Source organism: Gymnoscopelus braueri (assembly GCF_963280865.1).
Source record: "Gymnoscopelus braueri genome assembly, chromosome: 16".
Classification (NCBI taxonomy): domain Eukaryota; kingdom Metazoa; phylum Chordata; class Actinopteri; order Myctophiformes; family Myctophidae; genus Gymnoscopelus; species Gymnoscopelus braueri.
In genome coordinates, this window is record NC_137616.1 from 30,215,085 (window position 1) to 30,229,182 (window position 14,098).

General features: G+C 42.5%; 1 protein-coding gene across 1 annotated transcript; it reads right to left on the reverse strand.

Annotated features, from left to right (window-relative positions):
* Positions 1 to 992: 992 nt before the first annotated feature.
* ankef1a (ankyrin repeat and EF-hand domain containing 1a) lies at positions 993 to 12,245 on the reverse strand (the record flags this gene model as incomplete). Its single annotated transcript, XM_080452536.1, has 10 exons — positions 993 to 1,420; positions 2,611 to 2,769; positions 4,346 to 4,506; positions 4,786 to 5,012; positions 5,421 to 6,234; positions 6,545 to 6,668; positions 6,952 to 7,101; positions 9,015 to 9,214; positions 11,346 to 11,507; positions 12,056 to 12,245. 10 exons carry the CDS (start codon positions 12,243 to 12,245, stop codon positions 1,265 to 1,267), a joined length of 2,343 nt encoding a protein of 780 aa, XP_080308662.1. The 3' UTR covers positions 993 to 1,264.
* Positions 12,246 to 14,098: the final 1,853 nt, after the last annotated feature.

A 14,098-nucleotide genomic window follows, 5' to 3' on the forward strand; every position in this document is an offset into this window, starting at 1 on the left:
TGTTTTGTTTTGTTTTGTTTTATGTTTTGCTTTGTTTGTTTTTGTTTGGGTACAGTATAATGTCTGTCCTAGTTCTGTTGTGAGTTTCGGTTGGAGAGCATGTGACACCATGAGAACACAGTGTTTTTCACTGTATTGTAGCCTACTACTGTATGGACATGTAGTTTGTAAAAGTTAAAATGTACAGGAGAAACACTGACCCTGTCAGCCAGTTGAGAACTTTCATGAATCAAAAAGTGCTCCTGAACGAGAGTCAGTGTAATGAGTGACATTATACCACACCGCAACCACACACCACGTCATCCAGTGAAATATCCTGTCCGTACTGTCTGACGTTAAGATTCATTCCAGATTGTATAGGAAAATACATAATTTAACCACTTAATCACTTTATACTTTGTTGTACGAAGAATGGCAAAAGAAATTGCAGATCTACAAGCGTCGCATCACAAAACAACAGCTTGTGGACCTGCTATTTTTTAAATAAATAATAATAACAACAACAACTATAATGACACACCCAAAATAGGGAGGCCTGGTTGAAAGTGGTTAACTTTGATGGTCGAATCATGGCTCATGGAAGAGAACGAGGTTCAATGTTTGAAGCCAGAATTGTGAGCATGTGACTTAGTGGCCAAACACACTGTACACACAGAGCTCGCCAGTGAATAAAATCCATGGTTGTGTCTCTTTTTTTAATCATTACTATTATAAGTATTCATATTTTTTTAATGCTTTACACAGGAAAAAAGGTCTACACATGTATGTATCTTGTATAAAGCTATAGCATAGCCACTTTATTACAAAGTCATTCTCCTTATTATTGTTATTCTTTAGTGATTATTTCATGAGTAGCTATGGCTATCTTCAATGTGCAATTGGCATAAGACAAAGTTTACATTGTCCCACCGTTGACATCTTTTAATCTGTTATTCCGCTCTCCTGATCACTTCACATCTCATCGAGTGGAATGTTACACATGGTGACGAATGGCAATTCACTATAAAAATGTTGCAATAGTAATGATTCCTAACAGAGGCCAGCGAGTAGCAGTAGCCACAAGCTAGTTTATAGCCTGTGATAGCCATTGGTTTCAATGGTAAATAAATATGTAGCGATGCTATCGGGCTTTATTGGGAAAGCTGCTAATGTCCCACAATATGACAGGTGCCTGGCAATTAAGTCATCAAACGGACACCAAAATATCATCATCATCATCATCATAATCATTCTCACTCACGATGAACATGTCAGTGCTTCTATTCTAGTCTGTGGCCTCCAGGAGCTCCAGGGACTTCCTCTGGATGTTTCTGTTGAAAGGCATTGTCAGGTCATCAAAGTCCACCTCATTGGAGAGATGCTGTCTCCTCGCCTCTCTCTTTGCTATCAGCTGGCTGGTGGTGAGTGGTCTTTTCCATACCTGAGAGAAGGAACATTGTACAGCAGGCACTGATTGCACTGTGAACACTGTCACTTTTTCTTTCGCATTGCACTGATTGAAATGGACACTTTATTTGTTTTGGAGCGGGATGGGACACTGTAACCTTGTGTTGTTGTTTTTTTGCATAGTGCAGGCTAGTTGAATAGGTAATTGTCTATCTACAAGCTCGTAGATCGGCTGTTTTTGGCAAAGAGATTTGGTGTAGACTGAAAAAAGCTGTTCACGGAGCCAACTCAGGTCCAGTTTACTGAGTCTAGAGTGTTTAAGTCGTTAAAGCTACAATCCGTAACTGTTATGTGCTACCTGGGATTCTAAACCACGTCTCCAGCATGAGAGACCACATTCCTACACTCATTCAAAAGGCAGCCCACGGTTTTCCAGGTGACATATTGCCCTTATGAGCTTCGGGCAGTATTACTTGTCGACCAGTAGGTGTCCTACCACTACCAGGGTCAAAATTCCTCATTGGAAGAGTAGAGAGACCACCTCCAACTACTGCAGATGTACTAGTTATATTGTAATAACATACTCTTGCACGAGTTACAAATGGATAAAGTAACACTGAGGATTTTACACTACATACAGTGTCCTTAATTAACTTTAATATAATGATTGAAATGCATATTTTCTTCCTGTGGGATCTGTGTGTTGGATGATTATTATTTATATAGTGTTGCTTGGGCGTTTATTGTTTTGTAGTGCATTAATATGAGCCTCCTTTATGTGGGTTTGACAAGTCTGACAGACCGTAACTAACACAGTCATCGGGTGAAGAAACCTGGCTGCGAACACCAGACTTTTCAAATATAAATGATGGTTATTTTCGAATGCATTGTTAACGGATTTGATTTGTAGATGGGAAATATGCTGTTTGGAACCTTCTTACCCAATCATAAATCAAAAATACTAACAGTATTAGTTGAATAGTTTTTAAACAATACATTTATAGTTATTGTTATAGTTCCTGGAGATAAAAACGTATGGGTTTTTATACTCTCAGAGTATAAAAACATATCTCCTCAGCTGTAATTTATCCATGTGTAACTCAGAAACTGTACAAATGTAACCAAATGGATCCGTATGGGTCCATTTGGTTACATTTGTACACATTTACAGTGTAGACAGTGTGTCACTCTGGTGAAGACAACCCAGATGTCGTTGAGGCCTACCGTCTTTGGCACAAAGGTAATGTCCACAGCGTTGGTTTTGCCACCGGTGATCCTGGTGTTGTGTGGGATGATGCTCTCCGACACTTTCAGAGAGGCGATCCTGTCTGCAGTGGCGACGGCTGTGGTGGAGGGGGGCACCGGCGTTTCCATAACAGCTGCCTGCAAGTGAGAACCGACAAAGTGGCGATGAGGTGAGGAGGGCAATAGAAGAGAATGCAGTCAAGAATCATAATTCTTCACAGTTTATCTTTGCGAGCTTAATTCTTAATGGTTTGGTTTTGGGGAACACAAGAATAGAATAGAACATTTTAGATATTGTTATAAAACATGTTTTTTTTTTTTTTTTTACTGTAATGTAAACGGCGAAAGAGGCGCAACACGATATGTGTAATATAAAAAAACAAGATGTTTCGGCCAATTAATCAGATAGAGATGAGGACATGGCACATACTGTATATACTGTATATAGGTCACATAGTTAACACAGGTGATCAGCATTCAGACTGATTACAGGTGATAACCATCAATAATAATGAGCACGAGGGTGACAAGTGACAGGAAACGACACTTAACTCTAGTGCCTAGTGCCTATCAACGAGGTGCCGGGCCAAGGGGGAATAACTATTGGGCTGCTTGTTGTGAGTTTGAATTAAAAACAATATACTTTGTCTGGTCTTCAGGATAGGGCTACTGCACTAGCCTGATTCAAAGTCATTACATTGTGTGATGCCATGTACAGACTGGCTGAAGCCGGCTCTTCAACAGAATCTACTTTTTTGAGAGATTTCACTGTGTGTCTGTATGTGGTTATTGATAGCCCAAACATCAGCCTCTGTCAGCTGTAACACAACACATCTCGGCTAATTTGCTTACAAGTCGCTGAGGCTAGAGTAACAAGTGTGTATCTCTTTACGGGCTTGGATTTCTCTCGCGGTGAAAAGGGCAGACAATTATACGCAGATAGAGGCCGACTTCGAAATATGGGACTGGCTCAATGATTAATCTGATATAGGGCTGGCGGTGGGTGAAAACACTGCATTTATAATTTAGTGCAACAGACAACATTCAGAAACTAGATAACGTGTCTTTTACATGTTCCTCCAAGCATTGCTTTAAGAGGGGAAAAAGTACCGTTACCCAATGAAAACAGAAGCACGCATGGATAATGGGGGCTGACAGCTTACAGAATACATTATTTATTTAAACGATCATTTCTAAATTATAATTATAATTATTATAATTCAAATTGTGTGTGTGTGTGTGGGGGGGGGGGATACTTGTATTCCACACCTTTTTAAAAGCTCTGCGGATGTATTATTTTCTTTTTATTATTAATTTATATGAAAATGTTATCAATATTACTTTTAGGAAGAAGGGCAGGGATGATCATTATTTTCTTTATTTAAGCTTCTATAAAGTGTCTCTTAAGTCTCTTAAGAACAAATTGTTATTTACAAGGAAGGCCAGGTGAATCGGTTTCATTGGTGTTGAGCTCTTTAGGGATCTTGGATCATGTGACATACTGTATGATGATGTTATTGGACTTTGGAGTTACACAATTTTAACACTAGCAGTAGTAGTATTATTATTATTGTTATTTTAAGTTAGAATAATATGATACTCTTAGTCTATAACATAACACTTTCTCCTGTCATCACAGTACCACGAGTGCATACATTTTCACCTTGGATGGCCATGTTGGGAATGAAACCCTAAGCCTGATGGCGGTCAGTACCTTTTCTTTAGCAGTGGCTGGTCTGGGTTTGGCCTGCTGAGGTTTGACATGTTTCCCCCTCTGGTTCTCCTTGGGTTTAGGCAGAGAATCCATCTTGTTTTTGACCAAGCTAATGATCCTGTGGTCTGCGTATACTCTGGCGATGTCCAGGCAGTTTAGCTCTGAGGGCAAATGCATTCAGTTTGAATACAATTCATCTACGTCCATCAGCGAGTGTCAGTTTGGCTTAAAGCGTTGGTAAATAAATAAATAGACAACGTCTATTCACTCTCTCACACACTAAGTAAATAAATATATCTTATTTTCGGTATCTGCTTTTTTTTATGCATGACTTAAAAAACAAATGTAATAATAATACATTACTAATAAGTTAATAGAATTACATCACACACAGTACATTTTCCTGTGGATTTTGACATTCACAATGTATTGATGTCAACCTTTCTTGTTCTCGGCAGTGACCTTTGCCCCCGCCTTGATGAGAAAGTCCACACAGCAGGGTCGAGAGGTCTCAATGGCCCTCATGAGGGGTGTGGCTCCGTTGAGGGCGGGGGCATCCACAGTGGCGCCGGCCTCCACTAGCAGTTCAACGATGTCCACTTGTCCCGCGTGGGCTGCATGGTGGAGGGGCGTCCAGCAAAACTGGTCAGTTGCATTCAGGTCTGCCCTGTGGTACACAATCACACTCACAGTCACCATCAAGGTTAGCCTGATCTTAAGTCATTCAAAATGTCATCTTGGTTTCTTGAAAGGTGTTGTAAAAATGTAAGTTATTTAAATGTTTTGAGTGTATTTAAAGTATTAAGGTAGAAAACAAAAACATTAGAGTACATTCTCCTTGTTGAAATGCGCCAAACCAACCACTGACAATTTAAATACCACTCTGTCACTCAGAAACAGATCTGCTTTGGATAATATTAGGTTTAACCGACCTTTTTAAACTGTAGTCCATGGCTTATAAAATACAAACTATGGTTCGTGGTTTATTTAAACCATGGTTTTGTAACCCATAATTTAAAAAGAAAACCCAGGCTTTAAACCATTAAACCAAAAAATACAGCAGTCCCCATCTCACCCTCGTCCGAGGAGATACTCGGCCACCTCATAGCTGCCACTGGAGCAGGCCACCATCAGCGGGGTCTTGTAAAAGAGATCTTTAATGTCAACTGGGACATCCTGACTGAAGGCGAGGTCCAAAGACTCCAGGTCGCCCGACTTCACGCAGTAGTTGACGTTGATGTAGACCTTTTGCGGCTCGTCTATGTACCAGGCCGAGTCGTCCTCTATGGGGTGCGACGGAGGGTGGTCGCGGTCGAACCGGCTGAGGTCGGTGTGTTGCTTATATGTCTCGATCATAAAGTGGGGCGGCCCGCCATCCTCACGCCGGTGGATGTGCTCAGTGGGGACGGTGCAGATAGGCAGAGGCAGGGTGAATTTCTTCTTTTTCTTCCCTCCCTTCTTCCCTCCTTTCTTCCCCCTCTTCTTCTTTGGGGCATAGGAGGAGATGAGGAAGGCTTTCTGGACGTACTTCACGCCTTTGAGGAAGTCGCTGATGTTGACGAACCCCTCCCTCCGCCTGTCGTGGGCCAGGAGGAGCGTGTGGAAATGATCCGCGTCCAGTGGGGCTATCAGCTTCTCCATCACAGACACAAACTTCTGTATGGAGACCATGTCGGACTTGTCGCCGAAGGCGTTGCGGAGGGCTGTCTCGTTCTCGTTTGACCAGTCGTGGAGGTTGAGGGCCCAGGCAGCAGTGCCACTGGGTTTACTGGTCTTCCACTGCAGCCTCTCAGATTTCCTCAGCTCCTTGGATGCAGCTTTGTGACCGGAGTCTTTAGCAATCTGACGTGGCAGCAGACCCTCGTGGTTCTTCAATTTGGGGTTACAGCCTAAAACATGGAGCATAATTTTTGTCATGGATCAATGAATTGTATAGATGACAGAATTATTTGAGTATTTCTGCTACTCTGCTAATCTCTTGATTTAGAACGTACTGTACATGTAACATGTAATGAAAACATGTAATGAAAAAGATTCTAACTTGTAGAATTAAGCAAATTAAATGTGTCTGCATTATAGGCACATACAGTATACTCTAAGTGCAGCTCCTAGTGATCATACACCACTTTACAACATGGAGAACACTTTAAATTCACTTTGAAATTCATAACTTCTAGTGTTTCTCCAAAGGCACTGTACCTCTCTGGGCCAGGAACTTGCAGCAGTTGGCATGGCCTGTGGTGGCAGCGTAATGGAGGGGTGTGTTGCCCTCTGAACTAATCACACCCATATCTGCTGAGTACGCAGATAGAACCTGAATCACCTGGAGAATAAGCAGCAGGTCAGGGAGAGGAGACTGGATTTTAACATTAGTCACACATGATCATTTGACTTTGGGCAAAGGGGAAAACGAAGAGGTAGGATAAAAGCCCGGTACAACGTACTCTGTCAACGGGTAATGCATAAGCGGGTGGGGCATGCACTTATACAGTAACTTGCATCGTTCCCGAGTAGGCCAATGCACGGGCACCGGTCTAGTCTTTTAGTAAAACAAAAACGTCATGTAGGGTTGGACTTTCTTTCTGTATACCGACCACTCAGCACACCTCAAAGAAGCCTCCCTTGGCAGCGTAGTGTACAACACTGAGGCGTTTGTTGTCCAGAGCGTTGGGGTCTGCACCTCTCTGCAGAAGGGCTCTGAGCAGCTGCACAGAGCCTGCCTTGGCTGCCTCCATCAGTGCAGTGACACCTGTGCTCTAGATTAACAACACACAGTAAAATACTCAGTGTTAATCACTGGAGAGTGTGCAAATGTAACCTGGACCCATACATACGTTATTTTATCTGTACAGTGTCTGCTCATAATTTGTAATTGTGCTTAGTAGTGATTCTCATAAGCAGCCACATTTAGCCATTTAGCCCTAAATGACAGTTGACATACTGTATATGCAACCTGATCGCCAGAGGAAACGTTGTCATTGAACGTTTTTCAAATTCCGTGCATAGACAACTGGAAAACCCGAAAATCCGTGCATATCCGCCTCGCATCTCCCCCATGGTGACTAAACCATTTCGGAGGCGCGCAGTCTCAAGGGAACTGTCGCCACGTAAGGGACCACCGAGCGAGCTAAAGCGAGCGAGTTGCCGTCCCGAACGTTGCGACGTTCCCTTGAGCCTACTCAGCGCCGTTTGAGTTACGTACCGATAGGCACAGAATCGTACATTTTGTTGTGGGGACTGCTCTGCTTCCGGGTTTTTCCGGGTTGCAACTGGTTACGCCCACCGTGGGACTCGCCGTACATATGCACGGATGTTCGGGGTTTCTAGGTGACTATGCACGGAATGACGTGCACTGGATCCGTGCAATGTATACTAAATTCTTGGAGATCAGGCTGGTATATGCTGAACATATACTGTATACAGAATAGGACTCGTATACTGTAAGCAAAAATCTAAACGCTGTAATGTTGCATGTTCGGTTTACATCGAAGATTCAAGATCCGCTTTTGGCAGCACATCCAACTGGAGGCTTATAAAAAGTGGTGCACCCGCAATAAATTCAGCAGCATTAGTGCATTATGTCCTAGAATGTTAACTGTACTACTGTATAAATATTTATTTTATCCTCTCCATTAATTCCTAATTCTGACTTAATTTCCTACTGGAACATTACAAACCTATTCCTTCTTCTATCACTGACATTTCAGTGCTCATGATGTAGAGCCGTCCTTGAGCAAGACATTGAACCCCTATCTGCTCCTGATGAGCAGGTTGGTGCCTTGCATGGTTTCTTCCGCCATCAGTGTGTGAATGTGAGTGTGAATGTGAGTGTCAGGGCCGTGCCAAGGGTAGTGCGAACGGTGCGGCCGCACAGGGCCCCGCGCTTGGGGGAGCCCCGCAAAAAAAAAAAAAAAAAAACATTTTTTTTTTTAAATGAACAGAATCACATTTATTAAGAGTTATAAAAAGAAATAACCGCAAATAACCACCAAAAACTCGGAAATATCCGCCCAAAACCGCCAAAAAATCGCGCGCGCGCGGGGGCGCGCACAGGGCCCCGCATTTCTCCCGCACGGCTCTGAGTGTGAATGTGTGTGTGAATGGGTGAATGTGAAATACATTGTTATGAGCTTCAGTGAAAGGCGCTATATGTTAATCAATGGTTTTCAACCCTTTTCATATCAACGTCCATTATTTATTCGGCATTTGAGGCCACGGACCACTGTTTGATGAGATTTAGCCTCTCAGACCCAAAACTTAGAATATTTTGTTATCGTTGGATACGATTTTGTCCACAATTCCATTCTGTATTGATGTGGTACCATAGGAGAGATGACAGGCAAACGTTGATCAAAATAACAATTATTTAATTAAGTAATGCAGATGTTTAACAATAATTTAACTCTTGAGAGTGTAAAATGAAACCAAATGGGTCCATTTGGTTTCATTTTAAACTCTCAAGAGTTAAAGATCTAATAAGGGTCCATTTGGTTACCAACTCTCCATCATTTAGCTGGGGACCACCTGGAACCCCCTCAAGGACCACTGCTGGTCCCCGGACCACTGGTTGAGAACCACTAATGTAAATGCATTAGCCTACATTTACCATTTACCTTCATACTATATATCTCCCATAAGCCTTCAGTGATCAACCCTGCAAACCTCAAACCTGATTGGTTGCGTTGGCGTCGGCCCCTTTGTCCAGCATGCTGAGGCACATGATGGCGCAGTCCAGAGCCTTTTCACACAGCAGCAGGAATGCTGGCTTCCCCTCAGTTGACACATTGTTGACATCTGCGCCGTTCTCCAACGCCACGTGGAGGCAACGGGCATGGCGCTTTGTGGGGTAGATGCAATAAAACAAGACCCCTGCAGCAGAGAGAGGATGGAGGAAGTGAAGGTACAAGGTGGGGAAAGAGAGAGAAAAACAGCAAGGTGGGAGATCATAAATCTGAAATAAGATATGGATGCAGCAGGATCCCCTCCAGGGCAGGCAGTGCAGTTGCCACATTTTGCATCAAAGACGTTTTTTAACATCTGAATGCTAAGATTCTCAAAATAGCATCACCTGCAGCTGCAGTGGGAAAAGGGAGTGAGGAGGTTTCTTTTTCGTACTGAGATACGGTGGGGCTGATATCATGATATTGATATTATGTTGATGATATCATCTTGGATTTTGGATATCGTAATTTTGTGATATGGCATAAATGTTGTCTTTTCCTGGTTTTAATCACTTAATCACTTTTTTATAAAAATTGTCAAAGACGATTGAAAACAGCAAAAGTTGCCAATCTAGTTGTTAATGGGTCGCAATATTTGCCATTTTCAGTACTTTTAAATTGTTTCGAAAAACTTTAAAGAAAATTGATCGTCACAATAGCGATATTGTGATATTTATTTATTTATTATTATTGTGATATTTATATATTTTGTCCATATCGCCCAGCCCTACGATATGGCCTGGGGTTGAACGTATATAAGATGAATAACTTGGTTTTAGTGTTGAATCTGAACCTATACATGGTCAAAACATACTGTTTTTATGGTTGAGGCTGTGCCTACAAGTGGAAACAGCCCTAAATGAAGAAAACACCATGGCTTTAATTCTGAGAACGTGTCAACATATGACCATTGAGACTCAGCCTACAGGGGACAGAAACGTAGTGTGACTATTGAGAGTGGACCAAGTCAGCCACCGTCATATCAGTTACCCAACTGGCTTCATGGGAGAGGATTGCCGTCAGGGCTTGATCTGTAATTAGATGTATCCGAATGCCATGACATGTGCGTGCACACACACAGACACCAGCCACATACAGTACACAGTAGACGTTCACACGCTCACCCATAGAGACACGGCACATGGCAACAGAAAAACACACGTTTGCCCACAAAACCCAGCAGGCACCCTGGACACGCGCAACAAAAGCGACACAAATAGAACATTCAAGCTCACACACACCTTCTTCCTGTCTTTTGCTCTGCTTCTTTCACTCGCTCGCTTGTTCTCAAAAGAGTCCCATTTGGTGTAATCGATGCCCTGGACAACGATGTAATTGAAGCAATTATCATAATTGGTTTAAAAGGGTTCCCGAAGAAGAACTTTGGGCTAGCTGATGGGAGTTGCCTGGGGATACATCCCCCTCATCAATATCTAAACAGACGCAGCATACATTTTCATGAGTTGTAAGACAAGGCAAGGCATTCAGCACAAGCCCTCCAGCCAGCTTATACTGAACTTGAGATGAGGCTCTGTGTATAGGGGCCTCAAACTGCAGGATGAGAAAGTAATACTGGAATTAGAATATGTTAGTGGAGTTGAGGCTCAGTGCAGCAGTTCCATTACCTCACATGCTCTGATTAAAATGCATTACCTCCACTGACCTGTATTACACACGCTCCTCTGGCCTCCCAAGTTCTGTGTTTTGATTGGCGATTTATTTTATTTATTTTGTACATTGAAATGCCACTGCTGTACTTACACATCAACTGCAAGTGTGTCTGTCCCATTAAGTGTTGGCCGAATCATGACAGATCCTCTGTCCTAAACCCACCATTTGCCTTACAACTACCAGAGGAATGTGACCTTACATAGACGGACCATTATTCCTTCTATTCTTTATTTCTCTTTAGCCACTTACACCCATACATACTTCGTTGACCGGGGTCCCCCAGGGTTCTGTAATTGGACCCCTTTTTGCCAAAAATCACTGACCTGCTATTTTGGATGAATGTTTGCCTGTTTTTGCGAATGTTCGCCAATGATGACATGCCCAGAAAATATCATTTACAGCAGGATTAACACGCAGGATTTGACTGTGTGTGTGTGTGTGTGTGTGTGTGTGTGTGTGTGTGTGTGTGTGTGCATGCACTGCATGAGTGGAGAGCTTTCTTTTGTTCTTTCTACTATTAGCCTTTGGAGTATTCTACTCAAGTATCCAGCCATTTCTCCAGACCCAACCATCTGCTAGTACTTTTTGGTCAGTCTGTGGCCTCTCACCTTTGCCCTCAGCGTCCAGCAGCGTCATGTCAGTGTGGTTCTTCGCCAGCAGGGCCACCATTCCATCGTGACCCAACTCTGCGGCTAACATGACCGGCGTGTGGCCCCTGCTGTCCTGGATGTTGGGTTGTGCCCCCTGGGAGATTAGGAAGCTGACCATGTCTGGTTTGGCAGAAGGTTAGAGATGTTCATTACTTTTGTTTATCAACTTGCTAAGAGGATAAATAACACAATTAAATTATTTAGAATCATTTCTGTTTTGTTTTGTTTGAATGAGTTGACTTCCATTGACAGTATTGGTTTCCTCTTAACTCTTTCAGTGCCACAATACGTCAAATACGTCATGAGGCCTGACGCCCCGTGTGCCACAAAAACATGTTCAGAACCCAAGATATGATGATTTGAAGATTTGCTGCTCCATTCACTTCTTGTTTAACTTTTTACTGAAAAAGGCTGTATCTCGGCTCCTAAGCACTTTTTTTTTTACAATTAATTTTGGTTGTGGCACTCAGAACCAAAATTCCATAAATAAGCATGGCACTGAAATTGCCAAAATACCAAAAAATGTACTGACCGGCCCCTACAAAGGACTGAATTATTTAATACTCAGGTCTATACAGTATGTTTTCCTTCTAAACACTTCAATTAAAATGTAACTGCCACTACCAGCAAGATAGTGAAGTGTCAAAGTAACCAACAAAGTATCTTACCCTGGTTGTTGGCTTCAGCGGCCAGGTGCAGCACCCCTGTGCCTTGCTGTGGTTCTGTCAGGTTGATGAGATCTTCCACTCCCAGGTTGACCATCTTCTCTATCTGGACTTTGTCGCCTTCGTGAACATACTGCAGTAGACGGTAAACCTGCAGGATCTGCAGGCGACCCTCTGCCACATGGCCTCTCATTCTAAGGTTAGGCAAAATTAGCACCATCGTGGAGAGGAGAGGAAAAAGAAAGCATTCATTTTATTGATGAATTATAGTATTCTACTCTATGAGAAATTCCAAGGGGTGTGCATTAGAGATACAGGCCTATAGTAGCCTACTCTTGCATGAAAAACTTCACTTAAGGCCAGTGGTGTAAAGTAACCAAGTACATTTACTCAAGCACTGTACTTAAGTACAATTTTGAGGTACTTTTACTTTACAAAAGTATTTCCAAAGTTCAATACTTTTACTTCTACTCCACTCTCAGAGGCAAATATTGTTCTTTTACTCCACTACAATTATTTGAAAACTTTACTAGTTACTTTGTAGATTTTGATTATGATTACAAAACATACTTTAACCACTTATTCAGCCCTATACATTTTGGCTATTTGAAAATAGCCGATCTACAAGCTCACAATGACTGGTCGATCATCTCTCTCTCTCTCTCTCTCTCTCTCTCTCTCTCTCTCTCTCTCTCTCTCTCTTACCTTGATCAAAAGCTGAAAAGTAATCTTGTGCAAGTTTATTCCACCTTGTTATGAGCTGCGAATAGTCATATGAATCATATGAATCCCGTGAACTGACAGCAAACTCGACAGTTAAAAACCAAACATCAAACACAAAACCTGCCACTGCGTTTCAGCCGGGGAACAAACTTGACTTGTCTCCATGGCAACGGAACACGTGCGGTCAAATCCCAGGAAGGATGTGTTCCTTTGAGGAATACAAGAACGGTCGCCCCTAAACACGCTCACCCCGGGTGTAATCCGGCGACCTCGAAACGGTCGCCACCAGAACGTAAAGTCAGTAAACTACTGTAAGTATGCCCACAAAACCTTATTCCTAAACGTAACCTCAGTAAACTATGCCTAAGCCTAATCTTATTCCTAAACTTAACCTCAGTAAAACTATGCCTAACCCTAAACTTATTCCTCACCTTATCCTCAGTAAAACAAATACAAGAATACAAGAGCCACTGACTGGGGGCGAGCGGTCCGCCAAAAATATGGGGGCGACTGTGTTTTGGGGCGAGTCTTCCGGTAACCCCTTTAAGGAAGTTGATTGCAGAAGAAGATTTAAGGAGCTATCTAAGTACAGCTGTGCGTAAAGTGAGGATTATGTCTCTTATTATGTGTCCCTTTACATTCTTAAGTAGGTAGAATTACCGGTTCTTTGCACTTGACCGCCATTTGCCCGGATCAATTTACACACAGTCTTGTGAGAGACTGTATGGCTGAGTGACAGAAGAGTGGCAGCCATTGAAAGTGTTATCTAGGCATCTAGGGTCATGGGTTTACTATGGAGATGTAATGAATGCAGGACGAATGTGATACCATATTGTTCGATGGACAAGGTCGCATATCTTGACTTCAAGGTTGCTTGCTTTGCTGGAACCTGCATGAACCTGCATTAACTACGTGCAACACTAGATGTCGCTATGATATAAAGTAAAGTGTAAGTTGCCTCTTTTTGCTGAGATGATTGAAATCAGGGCCCTTTTTCAATTGGCCTATAGAGACACACGGCCGGAAGCGGAAGGCCTACAAATCCACGCCCACTTTTGACACTCGGGGTCCGTTAGAACGATGAACTGCAGCTCTCAATGCAATCTCTATGAGAGGCATTGTAAAATACCGTCATTTCACTGGTTAACTACTGAGGCTGTAGCGATTTTTTTTGTGTTCTAATAATCTGTCCCATTTGTTTAATTTGTCCTTTTTAATGTCCCATATCTTTCATCTCGATATACTACCCACAATATACTATAATATACTCCATCAGTATGTCAAAACCGCTAGCATCGGAGATCCAGACTTTAAGTGGTCGCA